This window comes from Chelon labrosus (assembly GCF_963514085.1).
Source record: "Chelon labrosus genome assembly, chromosome: 23".
Classification (NCBI taxonomy): domain Eukaryota; kingdom Metazoa; phylum Chordata; class Actinopteri; order Mugiliformes; family Mugilidae; genus Chelon; species Chelon labrosus.
Genome location: NC_140356.1, coordinates 14,710,928 through 14,723,385, shown reverse-complemented (window position 1 = coordinate 14,723,385; position 12,458 = coordinate 14,710,928). Strand labels below are relative to the sequence as shown.

At 43.4% G+C, this 12,458-nt stretch overlaps 1 protein-coding gene across 1 annotated transcript; it reads right to left on the bottom strand.

Moving 5' to 3' along the window:
* Positions 1–58: 58 nt before the first annotated feature.
* On the bottom strand, positions 59–11,546 carry epyc (epiphycan; the record flags this gene model as incomplete). Its single annotated transcript, XM_084573875.1, has 7 exons — positions 10,992–11,546; positions 5,721–5,919; positions 2,877–3,014; positions 2,494–2,652; positions 2,124–2,326; positions 771–866; positions 59–229 (listed from the first exon to the last, which is right to left on the bottom strand). Exons 1-7 carry the CDS (start codon positions 11,220–11,222, stop codon positions 59–61), a joined length of 1,197 nt encoding a protein of 398 aa, XP_084430001.1. The 5' UTR covers positions 11,223–11,546.
* Positions 11,547–12,458: the final 912 nt, after the last annotated feature.

Sequence of the window (12,458 nt, the reverse complement as noted above, 5' to 3'; positions counted from 1 at the left end):
TGGGTGTGTCAGTATGTACAAAAATGTGTGCAAGAGTGTAGGTACGTGTCTTGCGTGGTTAAATGAGATCCCCGATCGGTATACGGGGCAGGCAAATGTAAGCCTGCGGGGTCCTGCTGAGGTTGATGGGGTTGCCGTCCAGACGGATGTCCTCCAGCGCGTTCCTGATGTAGTTGAAATCTTTCAGGTTGCAGAACGTGTCCTCGTGCATCATTTGGATGTTGTTACGCTGCAACAGAGGGATAGTTGATGAGATGTCATCTCCATGCACACAGAAAATTTGAACTATAAAAGTTTTGTGCAGTAATATGATGTAGTAATAATCAGAAAAAATAGTATCTGACTGGGAAGTTCCCCCTCAATGCCCCTTGAAGCCAAAAGAACAACTTTAGAAGTTGGCAAAGACTCCATAACTTGATGATAATGTCATGTGTACAGGGGCATGGCAGACCCGAGTAATCCTAACCCAAGCCTGCCAAAAATGCTAGTCATTGCCATTTCCAAGATGCATGTTCATCTCTTATAATCACGTAGACACTTTGATAACTAGCGTGAGTTACGTGGCTTCCCTGATTGTTACGTTATTCTTGACTTGTATAAGAAATGGTATAAATGTGTTTAAATGCTTGTATGTACACTTGTATGTAGTGTCCATGTTGTTTCACGTTCAAATTTCAAAGTAAACAAATGCATCCAAAAAATATTCTGCATAATTTAAGGAGTCTGCCACAGGTGGAAAGTGAAGAGATACGAGCGTAAAGGAAATATACCTGTAGGTGTAGAGATCGCAGGGTGTCTGGTAGAGGCACTGGGATGTAATCAATGTGGTTGTCTGTTAGGTACAGGTACTGTAGGCCAGTCATATCCTGTATACAGGGAGAAAAACATCATTACTGGACTAGACTTTTACATCTTACGTTTTGTGACAGCTTATAAGGAAGAGTCAAGTGTAAGACTGTGTTTTCTTTTGCTGTAAGTGTCTTCCACCCTGCAATAGTCTGCGTGACATGGCCAACATAGCTGAATCACAGATACTTTCATCCCTTTAGCAACTCAAGGCTTCTATTTGTTCATCTTAGGGTCAAACACTATTACAATTTCTTCAACAATGTTTATCATGTGCAGAAAAAGAACTCTAAAGTGTGCAATATCTAAGTTTGATGCAAATATTCGTGTTTTAAGTATTCTTTTCCAATGTATGGATATGCATCCTTCACATTCTGAACCAAGATCTGGACTGTGACATATAAAAACTTCATATCGCTCCCTGGTTGACACACTTTGGCCATTTCCAAATTATTTCTAAAATATTTTATACCACATTTGTTGGCATGGTGAAATTTTACTACAGATTACACCAATTATAACTATAGATCAACGACAACAATAACCACATCAATAAAACCAACAGGAAGTGCTTCTCCCAACTCTTTCTCACCTAAACGACATACATGCCATTGGACACCCAAATGTTGTAAAAGAAAACCCAATTAATTAGTTCAGATCAGCTTCTTCCATTGATGCGTAGTGAATAGAGGGTGACAATTTTTCGGGAGTCCCGCGGGAATACCGTAGTACGGGAGTCAATTTCACTGTTGGTAACGTGATAGGGACAGGATAGAACAATTAATCAACGGGATATGACGGGAGTATTTTTGTGGGCTCGGGATGGGATGGGAGCGACAATTGATTTCCATGTCACCCTCTAGTAGTGAACAGTGGTTAGCCTTGGCTTGTAGACACATCTGCGGCTACCTTTTCATCATTATGAGTCTTAAGGCTTTCAGCAATATATGCAAGAGTAGCTCTTATATGAGACCAAACCACACTGACCAGTCTTTGCTCCACAAGCGGCAATGAGCCTTGGGTGCCCATTTACCCTGTAGCTGGTTCACCGATTGTCCATCCTTCCATCACCTTAGGTAGGTGCTAACCCGCGCATACGGAAAACGCCCTGTAATACCTCCTGTTGTCTAACAATCACAGTTTCGTCCCTGTCAAAACTACACTCTCCCATTTTCCTGTTTCCAACTTATACTGTTCAAGAACTACCTGTTCAATCAGCTGCCATTCAAATGAGATAACTGATATCATCTATAATAAGTAAATAAAGTTGTACGTACTTTGAATGCCTCCCTATGAATACCCTTTGAGCCAATGTTGTTGTGGCTAGCATCGATCAGGGTCATGGTCTCTGGGAGACCCGGCAGCTGCGAGATGAAATTTTCCCGGATCACCAGCTCCTCCAGCTCTGGCAGACCCAAAAATGCTCTTTCATCGATGGACTTTATCTCATTGGAGGTTAGGTCGATCTTCTTCAGCTTGTCTGTTAGGAAAAAGTATTGGGAAACAAGAAGCTTTGAGAAAACTCGTCCGGTCATTGTTCACCGAGAGCTCACTGCATCTTAAAACATGTTTGACGTTCAAACTTATGTTTGGTTCTGAACACGGTCCAGGATTCATTCATTTTTGCTGGTATGATGGTTAACATACTCATGGAGGCGAAGTCGGACTTGTTGATCTTGGTGATTCTGTTGTAGCGGGCGTAGAAGTGAGTGGTGTCTTTGGGGAGAGGTGGTACACTATCTAGCTTCAAGTCATCACAGTAGACCGAACCACCGAGGCACGTGCACAGCAAGCAAGTGGGCATACCTGGAATATGTGGACAAGGAGAAGAAGAAGAAGAAAAATAGGAGTTGGAAGAATTAAAATATGTATAACTAAGAGAAAGAATGAGTAAGACTCAAACCTCCAAAGAAGAAGGTTATACTAAACCACTGGGCAACGTTAATCAAAATGGATCCAGGTTATCAGGATTTCGAGTTCCAAGGTGGAACTGTGGTTCGATATCATGCTCCGTGCTCTTCAGTACTGACCTCCTCGTGTGACAACCTCAGGCTCATCGGGCTTGTCTGGCTCATCAGGCTCCTCTGGTAGGCCAGAGGAGCCTGATTCATCTGTACCGCCTGCACCCTCCTGAGGGGTTCCTGGTGTGGACGGAAGCAGCTCGTCCTCTTGTTAGAGACAAGATTAGGTGTTAGAGAAACAGGTTAGATCAGCACAGACATGGGACAGGAAGTCTGGCAATCAGTTGCCCACTGTTTGCCACAGTTACATGACGTGTTTTAGCTTGTTAGGAACATGGAATGGGATTTGCTGCATTGTTAGGAACAACATGATGATTAGCACGCAAGAACACTATTAAGGAAAGTTCAAATGGGTTTGAGTCTCTTTTATGGTGACCACATTTTTGCTCAAGTCCACTACACCGATCAGGCATAACATTATGACCACCTTCCTAACATTGTGTGGGTCTCCCTTGTGTGGGTGTCTTTGGGTCCTGTGGGTTGAGGGGAGGGACCTCTGTGGATGATCCCACAGATACTTGATCAGTTTGGAATCTAGTGAATTTGGAGGCAAGGTCAACACCTTGTGCTGTTTTTCATGTTTTTTTTTTTAGTTGTTCCTAAACGGTTTTTGCATTTGGGCCTGCTTCCTGCTGGGGATGGCTGCTGCCATCAAGGAGTGTCATTGCTATGTCGTGGGGGTGCCTGGTCTAGTCTAGGTGGGTGGTACATGTCTAAGTAACATCCACACAACTGAATGCAAGGTCCAAAAGTTTCCCAGTAGAACACTGAATTGTCACAAGATGCTCAATGTTTTGACTGTATTTACTTCACGTGTCAGTGGTTTTAATGTTGTGGCTGATCAGTGTATTGTCTCCTGTTGTTTCATTCTTCTCTGCTTGTTTTTTATCACCAACTGCCCATTTCCAATCTGACAACTCTTACCTGCCCTGCTCTCCTGTCATTCAACCCTGATGATCCCCAGCTGTTTGGACACCTGCATCCACTTCCCTGATTAGTGCGCTGACTATTTATACAACCGGTCCACTGTCTGCCTGGCTTGGAAGAAATGGTTTCATTTCCACTAAACCTTTACTTGTCTTGTTTCATGTTGAGCATGTGATTCTGGATCTTGAGCCTCTTTTCTAAAGATTATGTGATCATGTGGAGCCATTACAGGCACTAAATCTTGACCCTTTCTAAATGTTTCTGTTTCCAGAATTTTCTGTAAAATCAGATCAACTGTAACCCCTGCAAGGTTTAAACAAATAAAAACATATCGCAACACTAGTAGTGTTCAGAAACTTCACAGGCTAGCTTCTAAGCTACTGGGTTTGAACCCATTAAGTAGTAGCATGCATGGTTGTGATTTTCTGCGTCCTTGGGCCACAACTTTCCTTGGCTCTTTGTTTAACATGTCTCACACAAGTCTAGATACTGACCTTTACTAGTGTCAGGGACCAGAGTTACAGGGACCTCAATGTCTCCAGAGCCAGAGTCTGCAGAGCCAGAGTCACCTGAGGGTAACCCGGAGACCCCTAAATCTCCAGAGGCTCCGATATCCCCTGAGGCCCTTGAGATCTCCCCAGAAGCACCCGATGCCTCTTCGGGGATAATTTCAGGAGTGAGGGTCAGCTCTTCCTCTTGTTAGAGCCAAGGATCAGGGTTAGGAGACGCGAGGTTAGGAGATGAAGGGTTAAGATGGACAATCGATTAACCCATAAACCAATCGATGAGACAGGGATGTTAGAAAGACAATGATTATGAGTAAAAAACAATAAACAATGACACTCAGAAGCACAAATAAGATCAACATTTAACTACAAAACAGAAAAGAAGCAGTTAAATGGAATTTAAGACAAATAATCAACATGAGTTACATACAGAATGACACAGATTAAGAAACAGTTTTTACTCAAAGATCTGTAAAGGTACTAACCTCCAGATAATAATGTTATCCCCAAGTCCCCAGACTCATCAGAGTCCCCAGAAACCCCAGAGCTTCCAGAGGCCACTGAGATCAAAAGATCTCCAGAGAACCCAGAACCAGACTGGTCCCCAGAGCCGCCAGAGCCCAGGGGGAGTTCAATGGAAATCCCAGAGTCTCCAGAGGCAAAGTCCCCGGAGTCTCCAGAAGAAGCAGATCCAATGGTATCTCCAGATCCTGACATATCCCCAGAGTCCATCCCAGATGTCAAGAATTTCCAAGAGTAATCCCCAGATATCAAGACATCCCCAGAGTGAGCCCCAGATACCAAGACATCCCCAGATACCAAGACATCCCCAGATACCAGGAACTCTCCAGATCCCCCAGAGCTAAGGAGCTCCTCTGAGGCTCCAGACATCAGGACAATGTCACCAGATCCCCCAGAGCCGCTGGAGACCAGTATGTCTCCTGAGCCTCCGGACCCAGAAGCCCCAGAAGCCCCAGAAGCTCCTGAGGCCCCGGAGACCCCGGACCCTACGGAGCCCCCAAAATCCCCGGAATGAGGAATATCAATGGGCGTCAGAAGCAGCTCCACCTCTTGTTAGAGACAAGATTGGGTATTAATAGACAGACAGATGAGACTGATCATTAATCAAGTTTAAAGTTCACAATGGGGGTTAGGTTAAAGACAAATGGACACAATTACACATTTAACAACTGGTTAAATGGATGACATGCACATGGAGAAGATGATTGCACATGATGGAGATTAGGAGTTTAGAGGACAGACGAGTGTTTCGTAGTTGGTTTTTGGCCATTTTGGGCAATGTTGCCTTCACAACTCCATAGACCCAAGTGAGAGCAACGCCCTCTCTCAAAAATGAATCTAAAGTAACTTTATATATTTTCAGGGGTGCATATCTATATATATGTGTGCTCCTTCAGACCTTTCTGTGTGTCTGGGCCCATGAGGACACCGGATCCCCCTGAACCCTGAGGGACAAACTGGGGTTTCAGGGGCAACTCTTCTTCCTCCTCCCCCTCCTCTGCCTCCACTTCTGCCTCGGGTACAGGGTAGTTATAGTCAGGTGGGGCCAGTGTTTCAATCTCTGCCTGAGAAAAAGACAGCATCAGTGAATCAGAAATATATTAGAATTGGATCAGAAAAGCAATTTAGTCTGATGTCTTTAGACATGAAATTAAGCTTCATAAATAGTGTTTTAAATCTATTTTGACATATATAACATCCAGATGTAGACCTCTTGTGTTGTAAAAATCTATTGTCATTCCAGGAGAAACTGACGGCCTAACTAAATATGTGTTCAGGATCAGTGGGTTGCTGTTTGCCCCCCTTCAGGCAGATATTCAGCCTTGATATTTCAGTGTAGATTTGCATAAAATTTGCCTTATCACTGATACTGATTCAGCCTAAAACGCTCTGAGAGATTACCAATGGCATTCTCTGAAAAATTGCAACACCTTTGCCTAAACACTACAAACAAGATAAACTGAGTTTCAGTTGGGTATTCATCAAGCATTTTTATATTTATTTGTATTTGTTTACAGTAAGGTGTTAGTTTTAACAAGTCAGTATCATATACTTTAAGGATATTTGTGAGTGTCACGTCCTTACTGATTTTTAATCTTTCATGCGTACCATCTTCCTTCCATTCTCACGTATTTCCTTTCCTACAGTTATTTATTCAATAAAATCTCCTTTAAACAACATTAGTAGTATTAAGTGTCTAGAAAGTGTCTAACAGTCATGTCACTGAATCCTGAACTAAAAGGAGCAGCACATGTTCTTCCAAGACCACAGCATAGCTGCGACATTTCCACCACTAGATGGAAGCAAAGCATTCAGATTGAAGTCCGAAATGTAGAAACCATCTGGGACTTTTTTTTAGTGTAGATGCACCCGATGATCACCACAGAGATAGCAGCAGTGGCAAAGCTGCCATTGATCAGGAGCGCTTTCTGAATCTACATCTGTATATATATCTTTCCATGACAACAACATTACTGCACTGTTGTAAATTCTCAAGCAGCTTTAAAAACTTGTATAGTGCATATATCCAAGGACAAGAAAACACATGCAAGCTGGTTTCAAAACCTTGCCCATCAAGTAGAACAGCATTTTTATTTTTTTATTTTTTTGAAGCCTTTATGTTGGGAAATAAATAAAAACGACAATGCTGCCAAACCTATAAAGTTTTATGAATTACAGTGCCTTCTGGTTCCTCAATTAAAAGCTTTAGGTGCATCCATCATTGCATTTACAGTCCTCCCAGTTGCCCTTTGATGATTTGCTGCAGTTCTATCAGCCTCCAGATGAGGGCAATGAACTCCCACACACTGCCACAGGTAGTACCTGACGCTCTATCAAGACCCGCAAGGCTGACTCAATCCTCCAAACAGGGAATGGTCCTTGTGGAACCAAGACACACATGGTAGCTGCAAGGATCCATATCTGACTGCTTTCAGTGAATCAGATGTCAACAAGCCAAGAGAAAGCAAAATGATTTGTCAGAGAATGAAGTCAAACTGAACATTTGTGTCGCCGAAAAAGAGTTAAAAGGATAAATAAATGCAGCAATGAGGAGATATTCAGGCCCCAACTGTAGCATTTTAAAGCTTGGCTGAGACACACAGTTTGGGATACAACAAGGTAGGCCTTTGAAAAGTCTTGCACAGAGTTAGCTCACTGCAGCGCTCCCCTTCATTTCCCTCTTTCTCCAAAGCAAACATCTATACCCGAGGGGAAAGAAGAGGCGAGAGGCTGGCGACCAAAAACACTGAGGGAAAAAAAAAACGTAAAAAACACACTCGTGGAAACAGCATGGCGATACAGAATGCACAGGGAGAGATGGTGAAGCGCGAGCATCAAGCCAAGACCAAATGTTGTGTTGTTGCTGTATATATATATCAATCAGTACACGCATTCATAGGTACTGAAAGAAGTCCTCGCCTGAAACAACACTCTTGCTCCCCAGCTTTGTCATTTACAACGCACAAAATGAGATTTGCGATCAGCCACCTCACTGACATCGCCTAGGGTTCGTCAAGCGGAACAAGTTAGACAAAGACCTTGTGGCACCACGTAGAAGGGGGGATTTTAGAGGTGGATTTTGTTGCCTTTGGACAGGTTTAGGCTAGCGGTTTCCCCCCTGTTTCCAGTCTTTATTGCTAAGCTAAGCTAATCAGCCGGTGGGTGTAGCTACAAAACGCTGAACTTTGTCTTTCCAGCTGCAGGCTAGATAAAGACACAAGGAAAGTTCCAAAATTTTTTCACTATACTGACAAAGAGAAACATTTTTTTGGGGGGGAGGGGGATGAAGGTTGACTTTGGTATGTGTTTGTTTTCCAAAGAGGCCCTCACAAAGAGCTATTGGAATAACAGACACTACTTTAACTATACAGTGATAAATTCCAGTTGAACAGCAGTGCAAACAACGGCCACAGAATGGACCTCAGAGATGTTTCAACACCTCCGTGACAGCCCGAACAAGCAGATTTAATTAAAATGCACCAGTGTAGAAAATCATGTTGCCCAGAAAGTTAAAAAAATCTAATTTTCAGCTTTAATGAAGAAGAAACTTGCCCCTGAAGATATTACTCAACTCAAGAGGAATGGTTAGGGGACAAACCGAACATCCTGGCCAAACTGAAGTGCCTGAACCAAAGTGAAGCAGTGAATTTGACTGCTGCAGACAGAAGACGATTTTGTTTGGATAAGATGAGCCTCTCAAAAGAGACAAGCCCCTGAAGAGAAAAAGGAGAAATACCAAATGAGAGCTGGATGTGGAAAGTCAAGACTCAGCATTCCAGAGGCACTAAGCTCATGCTCGCTTCATTTCTCCCCTCTGAGATCTGATGTGTGTGTGAGAGAGAGAGAAAGGGGGAGAAAAATCCATTTAATCTTCACTCTTGTCTATCTGAAGATCTGCCCTTTCACCTTTAACTGTGTTAAAGTGGGGCAACCAATCCCGGCAATACCCTTTTTTCTCAACACTGACTATAACTCAAAACCTTGTGTTGATTCTGTGCGGATGAGAAGCCTTTTTGTGTAATCTTACTTTGCTCTGTTTCTCCTCTTTCTGCTCCCACAGACTCCCACAAAATCTTATGCAATGTGCCGCGTCATACCCAGACTCGTTAGACAGAGAGAAATCATCAAAGCCATTCCCAAGCAACACATGACAGCTTTCCCACGCTGCGTGTGTAACACTCCGCTGTAAAACCTCGCACAGCAGAGCCCAGTCACGCCGATTAAAAAGCCGTGGCTGTACTTTTTGGCTTCGAACGACATCTCGCCATATCTGTGGGATATCGTGGGACAGGCCGTTGATAAGTGCAGGAATGGGAGCGCAATCCGCATGAGGTTTAACTTAAGTCGCCGGCTCAGGTGGAGCCAGTCGAAAATCCCGTGTGGATGATTTGCCTCGTGCCATCTTGACACAGCCTTGGTCTAAATTCCTTGCTACAAAGGGGCGTAAAGTGGTAACATGAAATCTGGCTAAGGCCTTCTTAATGTGTGCCCTGCAGGTTTGCCACATCACGCTCGGCTTGAGCTGATTTAAAGGGCACTGCTGGAATCCATTTGTCATGTTCGTAAAACCTTCCACCGGTTTCCACTCATCTTTTTAAAGCTGATGTGCCAAACAGAACCTCAGCAGAATATTAGAAAAATAAAAAAAATCCCAGAAGGCACAGCTATGCAACTTTTTTTGTGCTAATAGCTAAAGCCAGTCAAAGATTTGGCGACACCGTACTAGTTTTCCCACACAGAGAAAAAGAGAAAAGAGAGTATTTGTTAGATCTGAATGGGAAAGTAGTACAGAAACTGATTCCCCATCTGTGTTACCTGCACGTTTCCTCTTAATCTGCTTTTCTTCGCTTGGTCAACCTCCAAACCAAATAACAATGAAGATCAAAACGTTCAAGCGCTGTCTTATAAAAATGTATTCCTTCTTGGATTTATGCAAACAAAAACTCTCGCTGAGGCATAAATATTGATCGATTCCACAGCTGAAAATGGTTCCAGATGCAAACGGAGTTAGTGTACAATGCTGGCTGGGGCTGAGGTATGAAACCGAAATAAGTTGGACGTAATCGCGCATAAAGCTGGAAAGCAGACCCTGCTGGTATCAACGGGATCCCTGTGTGCTCAGTGAACCTGGCGACCTCAGACAAAAAAAAAAAAAAACACAGACAGTTAACCAATGTTACACTGTCACCACTGTTATTTGTGATATTTGAAAAAATGAGATCATCAGGATTTCTGCAAGCTGTTAAGCTGTCCGCTGTATATGTCAGGCAATCGGTCCTATTTCTGGTGGGGCCCAGGTGAAGATGTACCTGTGCTCACCCCAGTCCAAACTAGTTAAAGGGAACTACTGTTTTTTTACAACCTGGACCTTATTTCTGGCGTAAAATACGAACAACCGTTTACTCGCCCATATAATGTTTGTGTAATTTGTATTACTTCGGGAGATAATTAGATCAGTGTATATCCATATAGTGGGATATAGTGGGAGTGACTGGGGCACCGAAACGCAGCCTCTAAATAACACATTATCTGCCTCGAAACTCGTTCATTTCACCAATATTTTGTTTGTTACTGCTATGGTTCGTCCACAACCTCAGAATCGGAAAAATATTCAGCCATGTTGTAAAAAACTAGCAGACGCAAAATTACAGGTAAACAAACCAACCGTCGCAGGTGCACACAGCGCTCAGAGATCATCCAGGTCAGAAAACATCATCCGGGGTCTGTAGGTCAATCTACAGACCCCGGATGATGATAACAGGTGACTCTGGACTCAACGTGGAATAGCACTAGCGTACGATAACAAAATTATGGTGAAATGAACAAGTTTTGCGGCAGATAATGCGTTATTTAGAGGCTGCGTTTTGGTGCCCCAGTCACTCCCACTGTATGGATATACACTGATCTTATTATCTCCCGAACGACTGCAAATTACACAAAAGTTATATGGGCGAGTAAACAATCGTATTTTATGCCAGAAATAAGGTCCAGGTTGTAAAAAACGGTAGTTCCCCTTTAAGTCTGTTATAGGGTAGACACTTTTCTAATTTATGTTTTTTCAAGGGCCCCAAACAGTTGCTTGGTCTATCTGTCCTGACGGTGCACCCCTATCAAAACCACCAAAATGAGGTGATTTCTTTACTGACCCAGCAACTTATGTTCATGATTAAAGGCCTAGTAGGGAGTTTGGAAGTTCTTCCCTCCTGTACGCCATAAAGTTTCTTACCGGAGGATCTTCGTAGTCGTAGATATCCTGATTTTCCAAGTCATTACTGTCTGGATCCACATCATAGTTAGCACTGTCGTATGAGTCCACGCCCGCTTGTCGGGAAAACCTGGGGCTGGCCGCCACCGCTTTGAGGACGAAGAGTCCGAACACGAGCCGCACAAGCATCCTCATATTCCACCTTGACACGGAAGGAGAGAAGGGATGTCAAAAGGTGGAAAGGCTGCAGGGAAATTAAACTACTTCAGGTTTTTATGAACAATCGTGTAAATACTGACATGATTAAAATGTACCTTTTAAATTGTTATACGATCAGAGAACCAAAGCACCTGTCAGAAACGAGGACATGCTCTATATATTGCCGGTGCACAACAGGACATGCTTTCATAATTCTGGCTCCATAACCAGTACATAATATTAGCATCATAATCTGTCTTTAGTGCTGCAGACCAGGACTTGACTTTGGGTCCTGTCACTAAGGTCAGTGAATTCATTACCCAAGGTGCAGACAGCTCAAGGGATAAAAATATGAGGCCCTCCTGCTGCTTCTGGCCAGAGGCTCAATGATCTGGGGAGCAGCCATCTTGGCTCAAATCAGTGCTCCGCTCAGGTGTGTCAAAGGTCAGAAGTCAGACTTGATCTGATAATGAGCCATGGCAACTTTTTCTTTGACCTCATCCAGGCTGAACACCTCTTAGACATATATTTCCAGCTCGCAGTATTTCTCGATTGAAATGCATTTAAAGTGGGGATTCTAAGTTGCTTATCTTCCTTCAAAACATTCGTAAAGTGGCACTTAAATTCTTGTGTTTTTGGCAGGAGCTTTGATTATTTTTCCTCAATTACAGCAAAAAAAAAAGAAAGAAAAGAAAAAGCTTTGGCAGAGGCATGAGGCAAAATTCCTGGCGTCAAACTTAAAATGAGGGCACTTGAATCTAAAATTAGCGTGTATGATTTTCACTGCGTGCAGATCTGCTCCGTGCACTGCCCTGACCCAGATAGCTGCAGTTCATAATCTTGTTCATTTCCTCGGCAGCACAGATCCACTGAAGCTTAGCGAGGTTGATTAAGTTCATAAGTGTTATTCCAAAATGGGAAGCCCTAATGAGATAAGCATATGTTGATTGCAGCTTAATTAGCAGGCAGACATTAGTCTCTGGGATTGATCATCAGACGGCGAGACATTTTCAGGTGCAGGTGTTGCATGAAGCCTGAGATAGTTTTGGCAAAAGAGTTTAAAGAGAGTCCTCTAGGCCAGGGCAGAGAAATGGAGAGCAAGGGAAGGGAAGAAGAAAAGAAGAGCGCAAAGGGGAGAGAGCGAGAGAGAGAGAGAGGGGGACGTAGACAAGATGTTGGCCCTCAGGGTTAGATGGAGAGAGTGAGGAGAGAGAGAGGGGCAGAAAGAGAGAG